Source organism: Lissotriton vulgaris, chromosome 3_1 (assembly GCF_964263255.1).
Source record: "Lissotriton vulgaris chromosome 3_1, aLisVul1.2, whole genome shotgun sequence".
NCBI lineage: Eukaryota > Metazoa > Chordata > Amphibia > Caudata > Salamandridae > Lissotriton > Lissotriton vulgaris.
Genome location: NC_141689.1, coordinates 57,764,671 through 57,783,975, shown reverse-complemented (window position 1 = coordinate 57,783,975; position 19,305 = coordinate 57,764,671). Strand labels below are relative to the sequence as shown.

General features: G+C 40.6%; 1 protein-coding gene across 1 annotated transcript in view; it reads left to right on the top strand.

Moving 5' to 3' along the window:
- The window catches only part of LOC147725940 (vomeronasal type-2 receptor 26-like), a 334,468-nt gene extending 324,018 nt beyond the window's left edge, over positions 1-10,450 (top strand). Inside the window, exon 6 of the mRNA XM_086963397.1 lies at positions 9,546-10,450. Coding sequence (XP_086819523.1) covers positions 9,546-10,450 — 905 coding nt within the window. The remainder of the gene's footprint in view (positions 1-9,545) is intronic.
- Positions 10,451-19,305: the final 8,855 nt, after the last annotated feature.

Below are 19,305 nucleotides of genomic sequence, written 5' to 3'. Positions count from 1 at the left end.
ATCAGTCTTAGTCTGCCCGTCCTTTCATCCTCATCCATCATCAGTTTTCAGAAAAGAGGAGCAGTAACATGTCGCATTGATTTATTCATTTGGTTAAACCTGACAATTTGCTCAAACAGTGTTATCTAATAGCCAATTCAGACGTGCACTGGTGAGGTGCTGTGTCTCTATATATTCAAGAACATTTTCATAGCATACTGTGAAATGAATGACTAAAGCGAGCCCAACCGATTGTCCCACGGTCATTCCTAGACAACTCAGGGCAGGCTCAAGAGACAGAGATATATAGAGAAAGCACACAATAACAAGCTGCCCTGCATACTTCCCACGCAGAATAGTACACAATAATACACATAATAAGCACATAAGCCAAGAAAAAAAGGATACAACAATACATATACCAAGTACTAAACCAAAGAAAAATGCAATGTGTTACTTTCATGCACCCATGCACCTAATGCAATGTTAATGTGCTTACCCTTAATTTGCCTAGGAGCTAGTCTCCTTTTCCCCTTTCGATAGCAGATGACCTAAGCAGGTCGCCTCCTGTCAACAATATTCACCTTCTTTGTAGCTGGGCACAAGCAGACTTGTGCCTGCACTCACAATAACGCAAGGAAGACACCATTACAGGACACTACACCAAATGGATATCCTCTTCTTCTTGCACACTGAAACCAGACAATTCAAACCACAAAAAGGACAGAAACGCACAAAAAATGTCGGACAAAAGCAGCCACTTACCAAAAGTGCCTTCTTCAAGTACATGTTTTAAAACCTATCCTTAATGAAAGATATAGTATCAACTTTGAGCTTATTCGTAATTTCTATCTCACCCCTATAAATTATATACTTACCCCATGTAAAAGGAAAAAAGAATACTTTTTCGCCACCAGGACACGCTAAACACACCAACACACAACAGCACACATTAGCACACAGCAGCATACGTCAGTTCAGAACACACACACACAACACACCACCCAGCGGGTAGGCCCTGGGCCCACCACAGGGGTGTCTTATGAACAAATTGCGCACAGGCACTGTGCTAGCAAGCCTATTATATATATTTATTTTCTGGGCCGCTCTTGTGGGGGGCACAATCAATGCTGCTGACCTACTAGTTGCTATGTATTGATCAGTTCAGGCACAATCAGTGCACTTTACTAGGGATCCACTAGTAAAAGCACCAGCCACTGTGCAAATCAGGGAGAACCTAACACAATATGAATTTACGCAGAAACATCTGCACTGTAACACTGACCTGCAGTGGTAAAATGTCAAAAACATTTAACCTTAGCAAAAAACGAAAATCAGCACAGCAACAACATGGGGGGGGGGGTTAAATAGCAAGGGAAAACTACACCAAGAAAATTATGTTCAACACTATTGGACTGTACCCCCCTGCAACTTATTGCTGCACCTCAAACTATGTGCAAATAACTACCTTAAGTTCTTTAGACTGTGCGTACATGCCCTGACATTTTGAATGGCCCTAAAAACGCAGCAGCACTAATATCTCTTAACAGCAAATGCCATTCCAAAGAATAGAGCTATAAAATCTTTTACAAACAATATTACCAAAGAATGCTCTTTAAAATCAGCGACAGGAAAAAGAAATCGGGCGGCAAGAGAAACATAAAATTAGCCAAAGCAACAGACAACAGGAAAGTCACTTTTTCATTTTACCTTTGAACTGCACACAGGTCAGTCACAAATTCTCAACACTACAAGAATAGTGGGACTGTTATGATGTACCAGCCTCTCAACAACAAGGCCTATGAAATCTGCCAGAATCCAATCTTCTCATCGCCTTTCCCCTTCCCAAGACATGCCCAAGCTGGAAAAATCCAGCTAGGACCTGTTACACACAGCAGAGGCAGTTGGTGACCTTCAAGGCTGAATGGTCTGAGCACACTATCGGGTGCCAAGGTCGTTCCACACAGCAATGCCAGGGGAGGGAGAAGAGGAGGGATGAGTCAGGGAGGCAAGCTTCTGTATCATGAGCTTCAGTCTCATAAGCAAGCTTCTTTCGCACAATGTTCCCTTTCATAAGCAAGGCTCTGGTGCATAAGAAAGATATGCAGAAGCACTGACAATGTATTCCTCATCCAAGCATTTTCCAAGCGGATAAAGTAAAATGCATAGCAACGTATTTTCAACCACAGAGCAGAATGGCGGACGATAATAAGATGGTGCCATGAATACTAGTTTTACAACTTAATAAACCTGAGCAAGGGGAAATAATACTTTAAATCAAACAATCGGAGCAATAGAGCCCAGAACATGTGCTAAACTAATGCAGCAGTAAACACCCACCACTACACACATAGCACTGTACTATGTGTAACACACTACAGTAGGAAACAATCCAGACCAATCATTTCCCAATATCTAAAACCAAGTTGCTATTTCAAACACACAATAAAACAAATCTGTAAATAAACAATAACATTCTTCCTTTGGGACACCAGTCATGTCCACTAAAATCTAAATGACACCTTCCCTCCCTTTTCCTCCATCTAGCAGCACAACCAGAACAACAGCAGACAGAAAAGAACAGAATGTGTAAAAGAATTCTACAGCTATCTCAGGCTGGGCCATTTTTGTCACAGTAATCTGTCCTTTTTACTTTGCAAAACAATTGTTTTCTTGCTAGACCTGTATCACAAATAAAGAATTGGCAAATTTCTTATTTTAAACTCCTACAACCAAGTCTGGTCCGTTCACTTTTCTACAACAAATGTAATGTCGCTTTGGAAAATCTGGGGAATGTGGCACCATTACCTCTGATTACGGTTACCCTAATTTCAGCTAAAGGTCAATGGAGCTTTGCCACCATTTATGACCAGGGAGCTTCTACATAAACATAAGCAATTCATAAAATGCTAATACACATTTTAGCCAATAATGAGAGCTGTGCGTCATTTCAAAAGGGATTTATTTTCCAATCAAAATTTAGGAATCTTTGACTCTTCATTCAGCAGTCAGGTATCAATCAGGTTACAGAACTGATAACAGAAAAATTTAGTTAACCCAAAAAATCATAATTTGCAAAAAGCCTGTTCCATAAAGCAAAGAATTCCTATTCTAAGACAATAGGGCTCAAAATTAGGCCAGTCAGATCTCCTTGTGAGTCCTAGCAGCAAGAGTGAATTAGCAAAGTCCAAATCAATGATTATTAATTGCAGAATCTCCCATGAAGAGAAACAAAGAATCAAACAAATAAGCCTTGGCAAAGCCAATTAGTCAAAACACAAGTCAGAATGGAACTAAAACTTAATCTAATCTGCCTATGTCTGCCTACATTCTGCTCTCCATCAAGGTCTGCCCTCTCCTTCACTACATCTGTAAATCACTTCTGCTATACCTTCATTTCTGTGTCAAAGTCTGAAACTCTTCTGCAGCCTTGCATCTCTAAATCCGTCTGTCTGTCTCTCTAAAAGGGCTCCTAAAGTCCCCCTGCCTGCATTCTGGAAGTAAAAAGCACTTCCCAGCCCTCTCTAAACACACACACCATGCAAAGTTATTGGCCTGGGCTGAACATGAACAATAGAGAACAGAAAGAGACGAGCTAACACATGCCAGATGGGAACATCTCATCAAAGATACAAGTATACAGTGCTGGGTTTCATCATGTCTGTACGTGGGAGCAGAATGAAGTGTGCACAATGGAATGTGCCTTCTTAGCAAGTCAGACTGCAACCTTAGGTGAGTACATAAAATATAACAAAATATAGTGTTCTGTTTCAGTTCTGGGCCTAGCATAAATACAAAATAGACAGTCTGGCCATGATTGCGAAATCCAATATGGAGGTACTTTAATCAAACAGGTCCTTCTGCTTTATACATGGTCTAATGGACCGCAAACACAAACCTCGGCATGTGTAATATAGCCACACACGGCTAACTATAGGTAACGTAATTCATTGCATTAGGAGAAAGGAAATTTTGAAACCATCAAAAGCATGTAGATGTAGCATCCTCCTGCGCCCAGAAGCTTGCAAATGAATATGTCACACACGTAGTTCTGTAACAGATGTCTTTATTCCTCAGCATACAATCATACACTGCACTCATATAACGTCATAACCATTACTAACCACACCTTCATAACTCCCAGCAAGTTACGTAATTCATCTGTGGAATCTGTCCAGAGCTGCAGGGTCCTAGTGCACATAGTCTAAAAACACTACCTTTCCCCTTTTGCTAAATAAAAAGAAGAAACAACAGTCACATTAGAGTTCTTCAATACATTGTCCCAGCACTTGCACTAATTAGCCAGAATGAGTGGTATGAGGTAGTTGAGATTCACTCCAATGTGGCACCGATGGTTCAGGTTCTGACTCTTGATATTGATCATTAGATCGGGTCTCCTCATCCACGATTGCAGGAGCTGATAAAAACCAAGGAAGGTGCTTAAAGTGTGTTGAGCCCTGGGTGATGGACTTTCTGGGACGATGTTCCATCACCATGTGTATTTTACACATCACAAACATCAGAGGATCTACAGCAAAAGGGATATCTGCTTTATGCTTTTTCTTCTGCTTGACAAGGACCGAGTCACATTCATCTCAGGCAGTTTTCTGAGCTTGTTAGCACCGATCGGCATAGATCTTCAATTTACGCTTTTGAGCAGTGCCCGTGACACAAACCTCATTACCATTCTGTTATCGGTCTGCTGTCCACTTTGGTAGTTTGGTTCTAATGGCTCTTCAAATGAGCAAGATGGCAGGATTCTCACCAGTTGTGTAGACAGGAGTTGAGCGACAAGCAAGGACTGCTTGACACAGGGCCTGATTGGGCTTCATTCTCTCCATTGATACTCATTGAATTAACATTTTGAGGGTAATCATGAATCATTCCACAACACCATTGACATGAAGCCACAGAAGTGTACTCTTTTGATGTCTTGCCACTGAGTTTGACCAGACACTCATTGAATTCTATTAAACAGTGGACCATTTTCAGATTTAAAATTGGTGGGGACACCCCATGTTGCAATAATGTAATTCAGCCACTCAATGACCTGGATATGAGTTATTGATGATAACGCCTCCATTGAAGATGATGTCTATTCCCTAGGGGTCCAAAGAAAGCAACTGCAACTCCTTCCCAGGCATAAGCAGGAAGGTCAAGCAATGTCAATGGATTCTGCTTTACTTAGGGGTAAAGGCATTTGCAAAGATGGCACTCTTTAATCACCTCTCAACTCGCTCATCGAGACCTGTGAACCACACTCGATCTCTCAAAGCTTTCTTGGTGGCTACAATGCCACAATGTCCTTCATAAGCTAGCTCAATAACTTGCTGCCTTAGACTCTCAAGTATTACATCTCAATTCAACACCTTCCCTGGTAACAGAGAGTTCATCCTGTACATTTTAGAATTTCTGAAACTTAAATCGTCAACAAAGAGGCAAGTACTTTTCTTCCATGATTGAGTCAAAATGATGTCCTTAAGTATACGCATAATCTCATCAGCATTGGTAGCATCAATAATCTGTTTCATAGATAGCGCTGCTGGCCTGCTGGACTTCACAATTAAATTGATGTACTCCTCAGATACTTTGGATGTCGAACTTTTCGGCTTTCTAAAAATAGTGAGTAGTGCTTGGTGGTCTGTAATGATAGTGAATCGTTTTCCAAATAGAAACAAATGAAAATATTTGCAGGCCAACACTATAGCCAGACTCTCCTTCTCCGGTTGAGAATAGGCTTGTCCTGTGTCAGTCAGCCTTCAACTGACATAGGCCTCTGTGAGTCTATGGGCATTGGGATGACCATTATGTTGGGCAAGGATTTCCCACAGTCACACTGGGTTCGTATCTTCTGTGATCTCAGTATTTAGCTTTGGGTCAAATGAGGTTATTTCAGTTGCATTCTCAATCTCATGTTTTAGTCTTTGAAACTTTGGTCACTTTCAAATGACCACTGGAAGAAGACATCTTGTTTTGTGAAGTCTGTCACCAGAGCACTCACTGTGGCAAAGTCACCAATGAGCCTTGAGCAATAACGGGTCATGCCTGAAAAAAGAATCGAAGCAAAGTGACATCTCAAGGGAGACAAGTAGATGACAGCGCTTGCAATTTGTCTGGGTCAGGAGCCATTCCCCCATGCGCCCATATAACTTAAGTTTGGTTTTGTGAAACTCATATTTTAAAACCTGCATTTGTAAGTAGCTGCCACACTTGTGTAAGAGCATTGTCATGCTCCTTTTATGTTGTCCTAAATATCAGTATGTCATCACTGTATTTAAAACATGTGTAACAGTTGAATTATTCATTGTATAATATCTTGAAAGTTTTCTGAAGCTGATGACACTCCAAAACTAAACCTTTTGTATCTGAACAAACCAACATGAGTCAAAAAAGTAGTATTGTACTTACAGTGCTCTTCCAGCTCTTTGGCTGCATTTAACTGAGTGATCATGTCCACTATGTGTTGACTAGGATGTCTTTCTCTCCAGATTGCTTTGTTAGCCTAGTGTATATCGACACAGATGTGGACCGCATCTCCACTGTCCTTTTTTGGCACCTCCACTATAGGTGAGACCAATGGAGCAGGCCTGGGGCAGTGTTCAAGGATGTCATACTTTGAATATGTTTCCAATTATTTCTCAATGGCTTCTTGAAAGTGAAAAGCGACTCTGTGTTGCCGCTGGGCAAAGGAGCAAATGTCTTAATTGATATGAAGTTGTTTTTTCATTCTCTTAAGCCCATAAACCATGAAAAACTGTTGCTCAAATGAGCATTCACCTTGAAAAAACAAAATACAAGAGTCGTTTGGAAAACAGGAACAGATGGTTTAATTAAATGCTTTGGCTGGGAACCCAGTTACAGAGTTGGGGTCTGAGAAGTGTCTCAAATTACATTTGTTCTGAATTGACTACTTACTTGAAATTATACATTTAGGGAAAGTTACTATGAAGTTACTAAATAGGAGACTGGAGATATCAGTATCACCGTTTGTGGTCGAATATGAGAGACACTGATAATATAATTATGCTATCTACTTATGTCAAGACTGATTTTCTTTTTCTTTTCCACTTTGAATATCCTGTATGTACATTCACTGAGGGAGCTCTACTGGTCTTTTCATATGAGCACTATCCCACAAAGTATTGGATAGCGTGGTGAACAATATCACTTGCACTGGTGATATCAAGTGAAGTGCAACAAACACTCACAGTGGTTATGGATTAGCAAATTTAGGAACTGCAAATAAGTGACAATTGTGAGAATATTGTCTTCCTCTTGTAGTAGTGTAGTTCCAATAGTAGCCTTTTATGCAGGATCTACGCTGTTTACCGATAACATATACTGTGGGCTGGGTGGCAAAATGAGTTTGTACACCCCCACCGAATATGTCAGCCTTGTTTTCGCATTAGCTAGCTCACAGTGCTACTAGAATCTCCTATTATCAGAGAGATTAGTTTGTGCAACTTTCAGAACATAATAACCTCAGACTCGTGGAAACAATATACTACTTTTCTCCCAGTCACTTGTGATTTCTTGTTTAGCTCTCAGAGACACATAAGAAACAGTTGAGCGTGTTTATAAAAATAATTAATGTACCGTTGTTTTTCTCATATAAAATATATGTGCTGGTACCATTGTAATACAGTATCAGAGATATAGTATCAGCAGTACAGTGAAAAAAAGGAATAGTACAGCTATACCATTTTCAATAGTCATGACCCTATACATGAATATAAAATGCATTTTTAAAATAAAGTACAGACTCCTACGATGCCTGTCTAAATGTACCTGAGTGCACCTAGCATGTGAGTAGGTGCTTAAGAGCTAATATGCCTAAGAGTCTTATAGTGTACTAGTCTAGAATCCAAGAGCTAAGAATCCCACTAGGATTTAGTCAAACCCCCAAACTTGAACAGTGAGAGTGTCGGACTTGGTCCTAAACTTGAGTTGGACACTCCGCAAGGGATGGTTAGACCACTGTCAGCTGGAGCGATGGCATGCTGGAGCCGCAGCGTGTCTGGTCAGTGTGTCAGCCTTGAAGTCTCGGTTCCCTCCTACTTACTGATAGCAAGAGGTGCTGTATTTATATAGTCTATGTACATGTGTTACCTATTGTTTAGTATGAGGATGACGTTGGGGGATAAAAGCTTTGTGCCTAGATAGGAGAGGTGAAGTATGACTCGCATGGGAGAGTGTACTCAAATTCTTCATATGTGCTAAGGATGACATCTTAGCAACATTGATCGGGCAACCCACCCTCGTCATGAAACTAGGTGAAAGGTTTAGTCCTTAAAAAGGATCAGTCCTTATAAGGCCTTCAGTGCCTATAAGGCATTCTGTCCTTATTTGGAGTTCATATTAAATGAGGGGGAGATGATAAAGGGAAAGAGTACGATGTTCTCTAAACCTATGTCAAGGTACCGATATGAAATATAACTGTAGCCCTGAAGAAGTTGCTGGTGTGAATACCAATAGACAAAACACGTGTTGGACACGAGTGTGAACTTATATTGGACATGATTTCTGCTACATAAAACAAATAAAAGAGTGAACTGCTACAACAATGTACTTGCGTAGACTGTCAAAACTTGCCTGAACCGCTAATCAAGGGTCCAATAAAATATGAGTATCATTTGAACACCATAAACCTGATAATAATGAACTATGATCATAACAACCCTAAATGTGATATCTAACTTAACTATAAAATGGTTCGCCCATGGACTGTAAGCGTAGTATTACAGAAGGGGCCGCAGACGTTTGTCTGTCCCCTTCTGTAATACTGATAGAGCTGTCACACATGTATCACCATCGGCATTTCAATAGGGCTTGCCCTCATTTGCATGGATCATGCAAATGAGGGAATCTTTTTGCGTCTGTGCCCCTGCTGTATTATTAAAGTGGGAGCAGAGACAAACATACCTTTAGGAGTAACACTGAAAGTGTGCCACAAAATGGTGGCACACTTTCACTGACCCTCTCAATAACTGCCGTTTCGAGGGGAGAAAGGGGGTGCCATGGACCCCCAGACATCCCCATGTAGGTGGGTATAATTACTCACTGCATCTACCTGCAATTGGCTCTCTCTGCCTTGCTAATGAGTTTTTGAATGGCAAATATAAATCCATCCTATCAAATTTGCACATAACGAATGTTGATCCTATCATATGGATGTGTACTTATAAATCACAAACAGCATTTTGAATAAGTAAGTGAGGAAAAACCTTTTGTGAACATGGCCTCAAATTATACATTTTTTTGTACATGTTATATGGAAACTTAAATTGTTACTTGATTTGGAGGTTGTGCAGCTTTTTCTTAATCCATGACAGTCTCAGTCGCACATGTATTTTTATTTATTCCATTAATATTTGCAAAGTTAATTTGGGCTTATTATATGGTCGCTCAGAGGCTTTTCTTTACCCTAGAGTTCTGGAGATATTACAATTATTTACTTTTATACATTGATTTATCATTCAATAATAAACCCTTGTTATAGAGCAAACAGTAAAATAATGTTATGATACTATTTCTATTACAAATGAGACATATACTTTTGCTTTTAGACATGGAAAACTGCTTAAAATGCTCCGATGAACAGTGGCCCAATATAAGGAGGGACGGCTGCTCGCAGAAGGATGTGGTCCATCTTTCATATACTGATGGTCTTGGTGTGAGTTTAGTCTCCATATGTATTGGTTGCTCTATAATCACAGCTGGAGTGCTGGGAATCTTTCTCAGATACCGGGACACACCAATAGTCAAAGCTAATAACCGAGATCTCAGCTACACCCTTCTTGTCTCTCTAATGTTGGCCTTTCTCTGTTCCCTCCTATTCATCGGACGCCCTACCTCATGGACCTGTCTGATCCAACAAGGTGCATTTGGGATTATTTTTACTGTTGCTGTATCTTGTGTATTAGCAAAAACCATCACTGTGGTCATTGCCTTTAATGCCACAAAACCAGGAAGCAGCTTAAGCAGATGGATAGGACCCCGGGTATCTGCCTCTATGGTCCTTTTGTGCACGATGGTTCAACTAGTAATTTGTGCCACTTGGCTGCTTACCTTACCACCTTATCCAGACACTGACACACAGTCTGAAACCGGCAGGATGATCCTGCTATGTGCCCAGGGTTCTACCACTGCTTTTTACAGTGTAATTGGATACATGGGCCTGTTGGCTTTTATGAGCTTTAGCGTGGCCTTCCTAGCCCGGGACCTGCCTGATAGATTCAATGAAGCCAAGCTCATCACATTCAGCATGCTGGTGTTCTGCAGTGTCTGGGTGTCCTTCCTCCCAGCCTACCTCAGTACTAAGGGCAGGTACATGGTGGCTGTGGAGATCTTTGCTATCTTGGCTTCCAGTGCTGGACTGCTTGGCTGTATATTCTTTCCCAAGTGTTACATAATTCTGCTCAGACCCAATTTAAACACAAGAGACAATCTGGTGGATAGGAGAAATGTATAGCCAGAAATATTGTTTTAAGTGACTTTTTAAACTATAGGGTATTTTTTTCAAATACGTGTTGATAGCTCTTTAAAATACTATGTACAACAATGTATAAATTTATATGCAAGATTCATGTTACAATTCCCATAAGTTAAAAAAATATATGTGGCTGCAATATTCCTACAATATAAAAATGTGTTTTGTATTCTTCAATGTGCTTTCTTCTGCATTTTGTTAGTCTAATATCAGAATGTTTGTGATTCCCACTGTCAGTATCTTTAAGTCATTTGCTTTATCTACAAACTCAATGTTATTATCATACAGTGTGTATGGCTTGGAGTCTGAAGTTGATATGTGGTGACCCCAACCTCACTAGCAGCTTCTCACACATTGATCACAGAAGAGTAATTTAGCAAACTTGACATTTGAATATGGAATGGCTAGTCAGTGAGGGAAGTAAGGTGGCTCTGAGGCCCTCCAGGTACTTTTGGGGGCATCCCTGTGTTTCCATGACTGAATATTAGGGTGTTCCCAGGAATACCCCCACCTATTATGCATGTGTGGCATGCCAGGGGGAAATCCCAAGAAAATGCTGAGCAATGACAAGATGCTTCTGGGATATTGTGAGTTTAATTAGATATTTCAGCTTTGTGGATGGTGAATTAGAATATTATGTGTTTTTAATGGTTCTCTTGATTGACATTCTGTATGTTACTTAAGTATATTTCAGGAATTGCAGTCTGTGTTTTCTGAAATTTTGCATCCAAGTTGAAATGACTAGCCCTGTGGGTGTGTTAGAGATAGTGTTAGACTCTGAGAGGACAACTGCTATTAAGAGCTCATAATTGGGTTGTTTTGGTTGCATCAGATGGTTCAAAGGCAGAGTAGCACAGTTGTGACTGCCAGGAGTCTTGGCTACAGTTATTTCAGGGTCCTATGAAAAAGAAATGTGATAAAGAAATAACAAGGGACTTAAATTTAGTAATATGTCCTTAGATCGACTTCACAACTCTGGCAGATTCCATCGTTGACCATAATTGCCAGATACCAGACTGCAGCCAGCCAGCTGTTTTTTCTGTGAAAGGAAATGAAAGATTTAAACCATCTTACACCTGGTCCCCTACCTCAGTGGGTATCTTCTCTATCCGAAAGGGACAGAAGCGGTTGCACCCTGATGGTTTGTCCTATTTAACCATTTTCTTTTTTATTTCTTAAAAAACAATAAATAATTTAAACTTGGAACCAGACATTTGTTTTGTTGTATATATATTCACCAAAGAAAAATGCACTGAGGCATCAACAGGGCAGGTTTTGAGATTTCTATATACATTCCTCAAATTAAGGTTGCTTGGTATAGTAAAAGTCCATGAGGCAATGTCCCTAAAAGAGATCCCAGTATTAACAATTGGATGTTTGATTATCACAGATTTGGTATATTTAATTGTTCATAATCAAATAGTTCCTCACAAATTGCATACTTGGGGATAGATTTATGAGTTTGTGCATGACAGGGAAAGGGCAGTAATGTGCCTTATTCAAGCCAATACAGGGCATTCCGGCCTTTCCTTTTGGGCTGGAGCACATGAATCATGGTGAATGTTTTTGTGCAGGAAGAGGTACCTTCTTGCACAAAAACAATCCTAAGAGTCAAATTCCTCTTTCCATGTGTGCTGCAGAATGCAGCAAAGACAGAAAGAGGAATTAATAAGGAGAAACAGAGATATTTCTCCTGGTTATGCCTCTCTGGGAAGGTGCATCTTTTTGGTGCATTCCCAGATTCATCAGTTCTGGTACATCTGAGAGTGCATCAAAAACCATGGGAGTTGAGTGGGAAAGAACACCATGCAACACTCATGGAACGCCTCCCCAGCAAAGTAATTCATTGCAGCAATGTGCATGTTGTTGCTTTACTCCAGATTCATGGAGCCACTCAGAGCCCCACAAAGTAGTCTTGCATAGTTTTATAAATTGCATTTAAGGTGTTGCGTCGCTCCTGCAACATGTTGTAAGTGCAAGAGTAATGCAAACAGGTTCATAAATATTCTCCCTGGTCTTTAACTGACAAGAGAGTATTGTTTGGAGTGAATCAATGAAACATAAAATATGTATGGATTTTGTCATATTCATGTTTATGATTAAATATATAGATTGGACTGGTTGGAGCCGTCTATATATGGCATGATTGGACCTAGGACTGTGGGTAACAAGGACCCCCTGATGAGGATAGATATCCTGGGACAGGGTAAACAATATGTGAGAAATAACAATCCCAGGCATACACTGAGGGAAAACACAATAGATACAACAAACAAACTAGTTCAGTTAGAAAAATTATTATTTTTTAATTTGATAAAAAAGAGATAAAAAGTAAGTGCATTAGTCACAGTTAATAAAAATGATACATATGTATTCATGAAACAGATTAAAAAGAGGTTAGATGGCATCCGGTCGACGCGTTTCGACATATACAATATGTCTTCATCAGGACTTTAACCATCAAAAAGTTCTGTAAAACATAATCATAACATAGTATTACTATTATTATATTCCTATCGTGACATATTTACAACTGAACTAGTTAGCAATTTGTTGCTACATTCTATTGGTAGAAGAATAATCTCCATTCCAACCTGATATACCGCTTTAATTAAACAACTAAACATCTAAACAACCTATGCATGGACTTTGGTCTCAGAAACAACACATGACTAAATTCGTGTATATGGTGTAGATATTTAGAAACAAAACATGATATAGATAGTGTTCTCAAAAACCAGCAAAATACATGATAGCAGGACAGCAATTTTAAGCTCCACTCAGGACCATTGGCCAAGATGGTATGGATATAAACTATCCTTTTTTGTATTCATATCACAGATAAACAATAAAGTTTTGTTGATAATCATTGATACATTCTTACCACCATATCTATATTATTGTTGATACCGATGAAACAATAACTATTTGAATTGACTCAATACAATTTGCAGGGAACAAATTCACAGTGATATTAACATATGTCTGTTTCTAAACTATGAAAAGGACCCAATCAGTCGTACTTGTTAGAAAAGATGAAGGTAAAGGAAAGGATGAAAAGAGAAAGAAGGAAAGGTGATAAGGTATTGCTACGTTGATGGGTAGTTAAGTAGTAGCTTATTAATTTACTAAGACCTAAAAAAATAAAATTCACCAAAATTCACCAATTAAAAAAAAAACTGGTTCATGTCATCAAATGTTGCAAAGTAGAAATAACATCCTCATCAAGAGGTATGCAAATGCATTAAGGTATCTGTGAGAGTCGTCACATTAGGAAAAATATTACTGTAGTGAAATAACTTGTAAAAAGGATATTCTGTACCATCGCACCAACATCACGGTGGAAGTGGAACCGCCCAACCTCGAGTCGGCATTTCCACTCCTGGTATTCCAATGTGACCACCAGCAAGGCAGACAGAAATATACATTTTCCATTTGCAGCTTGTGTTTCGGCTTAAGAAAGGGCTGCAGTACAAGCTGCAATTGAAAAAGTCATATTTTACACATCTAGGTACCATGTGCCATGCACCACGTGGTGCCTGGTATACTGCCATTGATGTGTGGGGGGGCACACCTGTGCCCCCCAGGCTCCATAGCAGAGGCCCAGGGTGGACAGGGGCCCTTCTACGGCCCTCCAAATTAATGTTCCATCTGCCCTTTCATGGCACTTGGAAGACCATGAAAAGGCAGAGGAAAACAGGCATTGTAACGCCTAGGGTGGTACCTGTGCAGGTGCCGCCCCTATTGTGGGGATTACGGTCCTCCACTGGTGCAGTGATCCTTTAGCCCATTGGAAAAGCAGTGGTCGTTCCTAATGCCTTTGACCGCTGGATCAGAATACGGCAGTCAGACAGCTCCTGTAGATGTGGGTGGGGCCGCCACCAACAGCCAGACACTGGCTGGCCCACCGTCATCGGAATAAGCCCCTTTGAGTTATTACGAACAGAGTGACTCCAGATTTATCTAAAAACGAGTAAACACAATGTCTCCTCTTCCTTGGAAGGGTAAGGAGGTGGGACAAATGCAGGTAATTAAATGATTTATATAAGATGGATCGCTGAAGGTATAACCTGGGCTGCGAAGATGTTTCACTTAATTGTCACTTTGTATTTGAGAACTTCTAAGAGTGGAGAAGTTGAACAGGCTTGTCATACACCCACTGCTCGGTATTCAGCAATTGTGACCAGGAAAGCTAATTTCTGTGTTGGATATTTCAAAGTTCAACTGTGTAGGGAAGGGCTTAAAAGGGGCAACAGGATATGGTGAAGCCAAATTAAAGGGTACTTAGGGACTGAAAAGTCACCTGTTTATAATTTGCTTTGTAATCCCCTGTGACACCTAGCAACTAGAGACAAAAAAATTATTCTGTTCAATTGAAGAAATGAAATAAATGCAAGATGAATTTGCCAAAATGTAATACCTCACAATACCTACTTTGAGGATGCTCTCTGCCAGAGACAAATGCAAAAAGAACAATTGATGGACAGAATGCAGAACAATGTCATACATTCACCCCAGTGCAGAGATCTGGGCATAAATCCATCGCTTTTTTTGCTTACCATGCCATTCCAGGTTGGACCCAGCAATATGCAAATCAGTCTTGACCCTGCACCCAATGGGAACAGTCCAGCCTGAACTGCCAGGCCAGGTCCTCCCTGGACTGGAAACAAGCATCCTAGGACCGGTTTTGGGCTTTCAGCCCTCATCAGCCAGGATAGCTTGACTCCAGTGGCATGGAGAGCACGGGACTCATGTCTGACCATACCGGTCCTACTCGGGGTGACAAATGCAAAAAGAACAATTGCTGTAACACTTTTCGCCCTAGGTGGGATGGGTATGCCCAGACGTGGGTCCCTTGCCCACTGTGCCACTGGATTCAAGCTAGCCTGGCTGAAGAAGGGTGACAAACCCTAAAACCAGTCCCAGGATGCTTGTTTCCGGTCCAGGGAGGACCTGGCCTGGCAGTTCGGTCTGGACTGTTCCCATGGGGCACAGGGTCAAGACTGATTTGCATATGGCTAGATCCAAAATGTGGTGGTGTTGTGGGCAAAAGAACGATGGATTTAACCCAGATCTTTTGACTGGGGGAGAATGTTTGCATTGTTTGCTGTAACACTCTGTCAGAGACACAGCAAACCATAGGATATCTAGATTTCTACCTGCCAAGGGATGCAAAGATTGAATACCACACCACCACATCACCTACCATAACTTGGACATCTAGTAGAGTAAGTGGGCTTTTGAGGAAGGATGTCTAGTATGAGGAAGTACATCAAGCACCCGATCACTTATTCTCCCACACAGACAATGCTCTTGAATATTTTATTGCACTATTGCACACAGACACCTTCATTCCGCATTTGGTCCACATGATATTTAAATATTCTTCATTCTCAGGATACAGGATCAACGGATCAATAAGTAAGGTATTATCAATCACTGAAGTACAATATCTGTAAATATACATCCTCAGTTTGAAAAGACATTGGTGAACTTTCTCTACTGTCAGAAATTTCTTTCATCGCCATGAAGCTGATTACAAGTGATAATTTTGAAACTTTGGTCACTCTTGTCTGACATGGATAGCAAGATCAGCCGTTTTCTTGGTATAACGCCAAACCACGAATTAGCACCTCAAAGCAATATCCAACATAGCTGAATACACATATGTATTCTGAAAAAACATCATAATAAAAGGCATAGACTGCCAATTTGTCCCACTGTGTTGAAAATATAGTTTGATACAACTGGAGGGGACAGTTCTGTCTTCGATAAATGATATGGAATTCCTTTCCTGGTAGTGCTTAACAGCTGGCATTCATTAACTATCTGTGTCTACGTTGTAATACCCATTTGGCAGCATAAAGGAATCTGGAAAAGAAGTAGAATTTTCTCACTTAGAGGAATTGTCTGTCAAGGGTGAGAATTATAAAGGAATGTTTTTCTAAATATACATACAAATCAAGTGTATACAGTGAATATTATAACCCCAACTGACGCGAACGTCGTCGTCGGTAAGCTAGACACACGGAAAATATCTATTACAATGCAGTCATTAAAATGACCTACCTTTACAATGCAACTGCCTTTATATTGCATGCCATTACAACGCATGTCACTGCAACGCCTACCATTACAACGCATACCATTACAACGAATGCCACTACAACACATTATAAGGTAAGTAATGGAGATTTCTTTAGTTTTAGGGTAGGTATGGGTTTGGGGTACATGGGGATAGTAATTTTTACCCCTACACGATCGAACACTTACCCTACAGTTGCATTCACTGGAGTGGTAACAGTGATTTTGACCCCTACACTATCCAACACTTACCCTACTGTTGCACCCACTGGAGTGGGGATAGTAATTTTTACCCCTACACTATCCAATACTTACCCTACTGTTGCCCTAAAAGTATTAAGCGATGTAATGGTATGCGTTGTAATGGTATGCATTGTAAATGAATGCGTTGTAATGGTAGTTTTGAAAAATGAGTTTAATGGCATGCGTTGTAAAATCATGTGATGTAATGGTAGTGACGATGTAAAGACTGAGTTGTAAAAGCATGCTTTATAATTGCTTGCGTTGTAACATCATATATTTATTAGACAACTACCCCCATAGATCAACGTAACTATGAAGCAGAATTGAATACAGTAAAACTGTTCCGATACAATGGTGTGCATGGCAAATGAGGGAATGTCATAATCAGGTATGTACCATCAGACCGGAAAATACTAGGAGAAACACACATTTGACAATGGAACAGGAATGCCCATAGATACAGATATGCATGTATAACAAAATGAATACATGAGTAAACCACAGCACATAACAAAACTTCACAGTGCAGCACAGGGCAGCAGAACTTCAATGTACTCACAAAAGTATTTCCACTGACACATATGCACTGGCACCATGCCTGCACCTACTTGCATCATTTTCCCAGGAAGAATCCAAATATCTGAAACGCATACAAAGACTACAACATCTCAAGTCATAGGTAGGCACTTTGCATGAAGAGACATCATTCATCCTAATTACCTTGTCATTTCCCAAACACCATAGCAAGAAGCCTTACCTACTATGTATAGCCAGAAATTAACCAACATTTATAAACCACAGAGGAAACTAAAGTCAAAAGATATGGCTGATCTACCAATCACCAATACTATGCTTCCTAGGCCTATCTTGTTTACTATCTCACACCTCACTTTACCTGACGCACAAATTGTTGACAGATCAATGTATGTCTCCAAACAACAAATTGACTACTACTGTCCAACCTTGCCTGCCTCTCCCCCATTAGCCCAATCCCACAGCCCAACATTCTGTGTCCTGATGAGTACAGCAGTGTCTGATCAGGTATCCACCAAAGACCACATCCACTCTCACTGCAGGGCATGTATCCAAGTCATCATAAGAAGACAGAACCAGATTGGGATGTTGTATGTGTCATGAATAACAACATGTGAAGGATCCAGTAGAGATCCAGAGCAGACAGATTAATCCCTTACCTACAATCCCCAGAATGCACACAGGTCTGATAACATGCACACCGCCGATGCATTGGCGGGCCAAGTTTACATACTTGTGGTGGATTTGAGCCATTCACCCACCACTGTTCACTCAAGCCAGCCAGCAGGGCATGGGATAGGATACCTTCCTGTATAGTCAGTACATGGTATCAAAATGTCCCACTTGGAGTGGGACATTCAAAAAGGTACAAAGTGATAACAGTCCACACTGAGCAGGCATCAAATCTGCAGGCACACAAAGGATGGTTCATCATCCAAGACCTTGGCAACGGAAGACACACATCTCAAAACTAAGACAATGGCTCACATACAAAAGACAGGGAAAGGGAAATGCGTTTGCTGGCATATGGCACAATGAATGTCTCTGCACACAGGTCACAAGACATTTCAATATCCAAACTATAATCTCACTATCAGCTCATTATCACGTCCTGGACACAAATTGGGATGAATGTAAATCATCTTTCATTAAGCAGGCAATGCAGATCTGGTCAGATGGCCATAACAAACATTCATCAACAACAGGAGCATATGGTACAACATTGAACAACATGATGAACATAACAAGACAGAACTTCACAGAGGGATCATGGGCATTTAGAAGGGCAGCAACCCACATATATCTCAGGCCACACATGGGGGTGAGACTGGGACCTCTAGTAAGATTGCCATTGGTAACAGTTGACATTGTAGCATATAATAACTCTAAAAAACACCCCTACACGTGAAGAAAGGAGGAAATGTCATTCAGACAGCTGCCTCAATTAGCCATGTCTGGAACACGCCTGATAGGTCCATGACCACGTGTGAGTGACCTTCAACCTAAAAAGTCCAACACCCATCCAGTGGCTCTTCATGTAAAAAATTGTCCTATTGAATTGCTATTGTATCCTGTGGAGGGATACAACTATCTACGTGCACTGTGCAGTAGCCTAAGCCTTACACCACTAGCAAGTTGCTGCACACAAGTGTTGCAGTGTTGGGTCTACAGTGGGCCAACAATGCATGCAAAGTGCCTGATGTGTGATGATCATTTACAAATCCATCCTTTCATTGAATAACTTCAAAATCATCATCTGCAGGAATATCCCTCTCTGCAACCCCTCCAATCGAAGACGGTTGAACCAACTCCTCACTGGGCCAAGTACACATCTAACTCAGTAACACATGTTTGCAGCATATAGCCATGTATAGAACATATGTTATGTTATGTTAAAATTTTGTTAAAGCGCACAGCTGCCCCAGCTAAGGGGCGTCCCGGCGCTGACCGTTTAATTGTACAGAAAATGGTGAGAC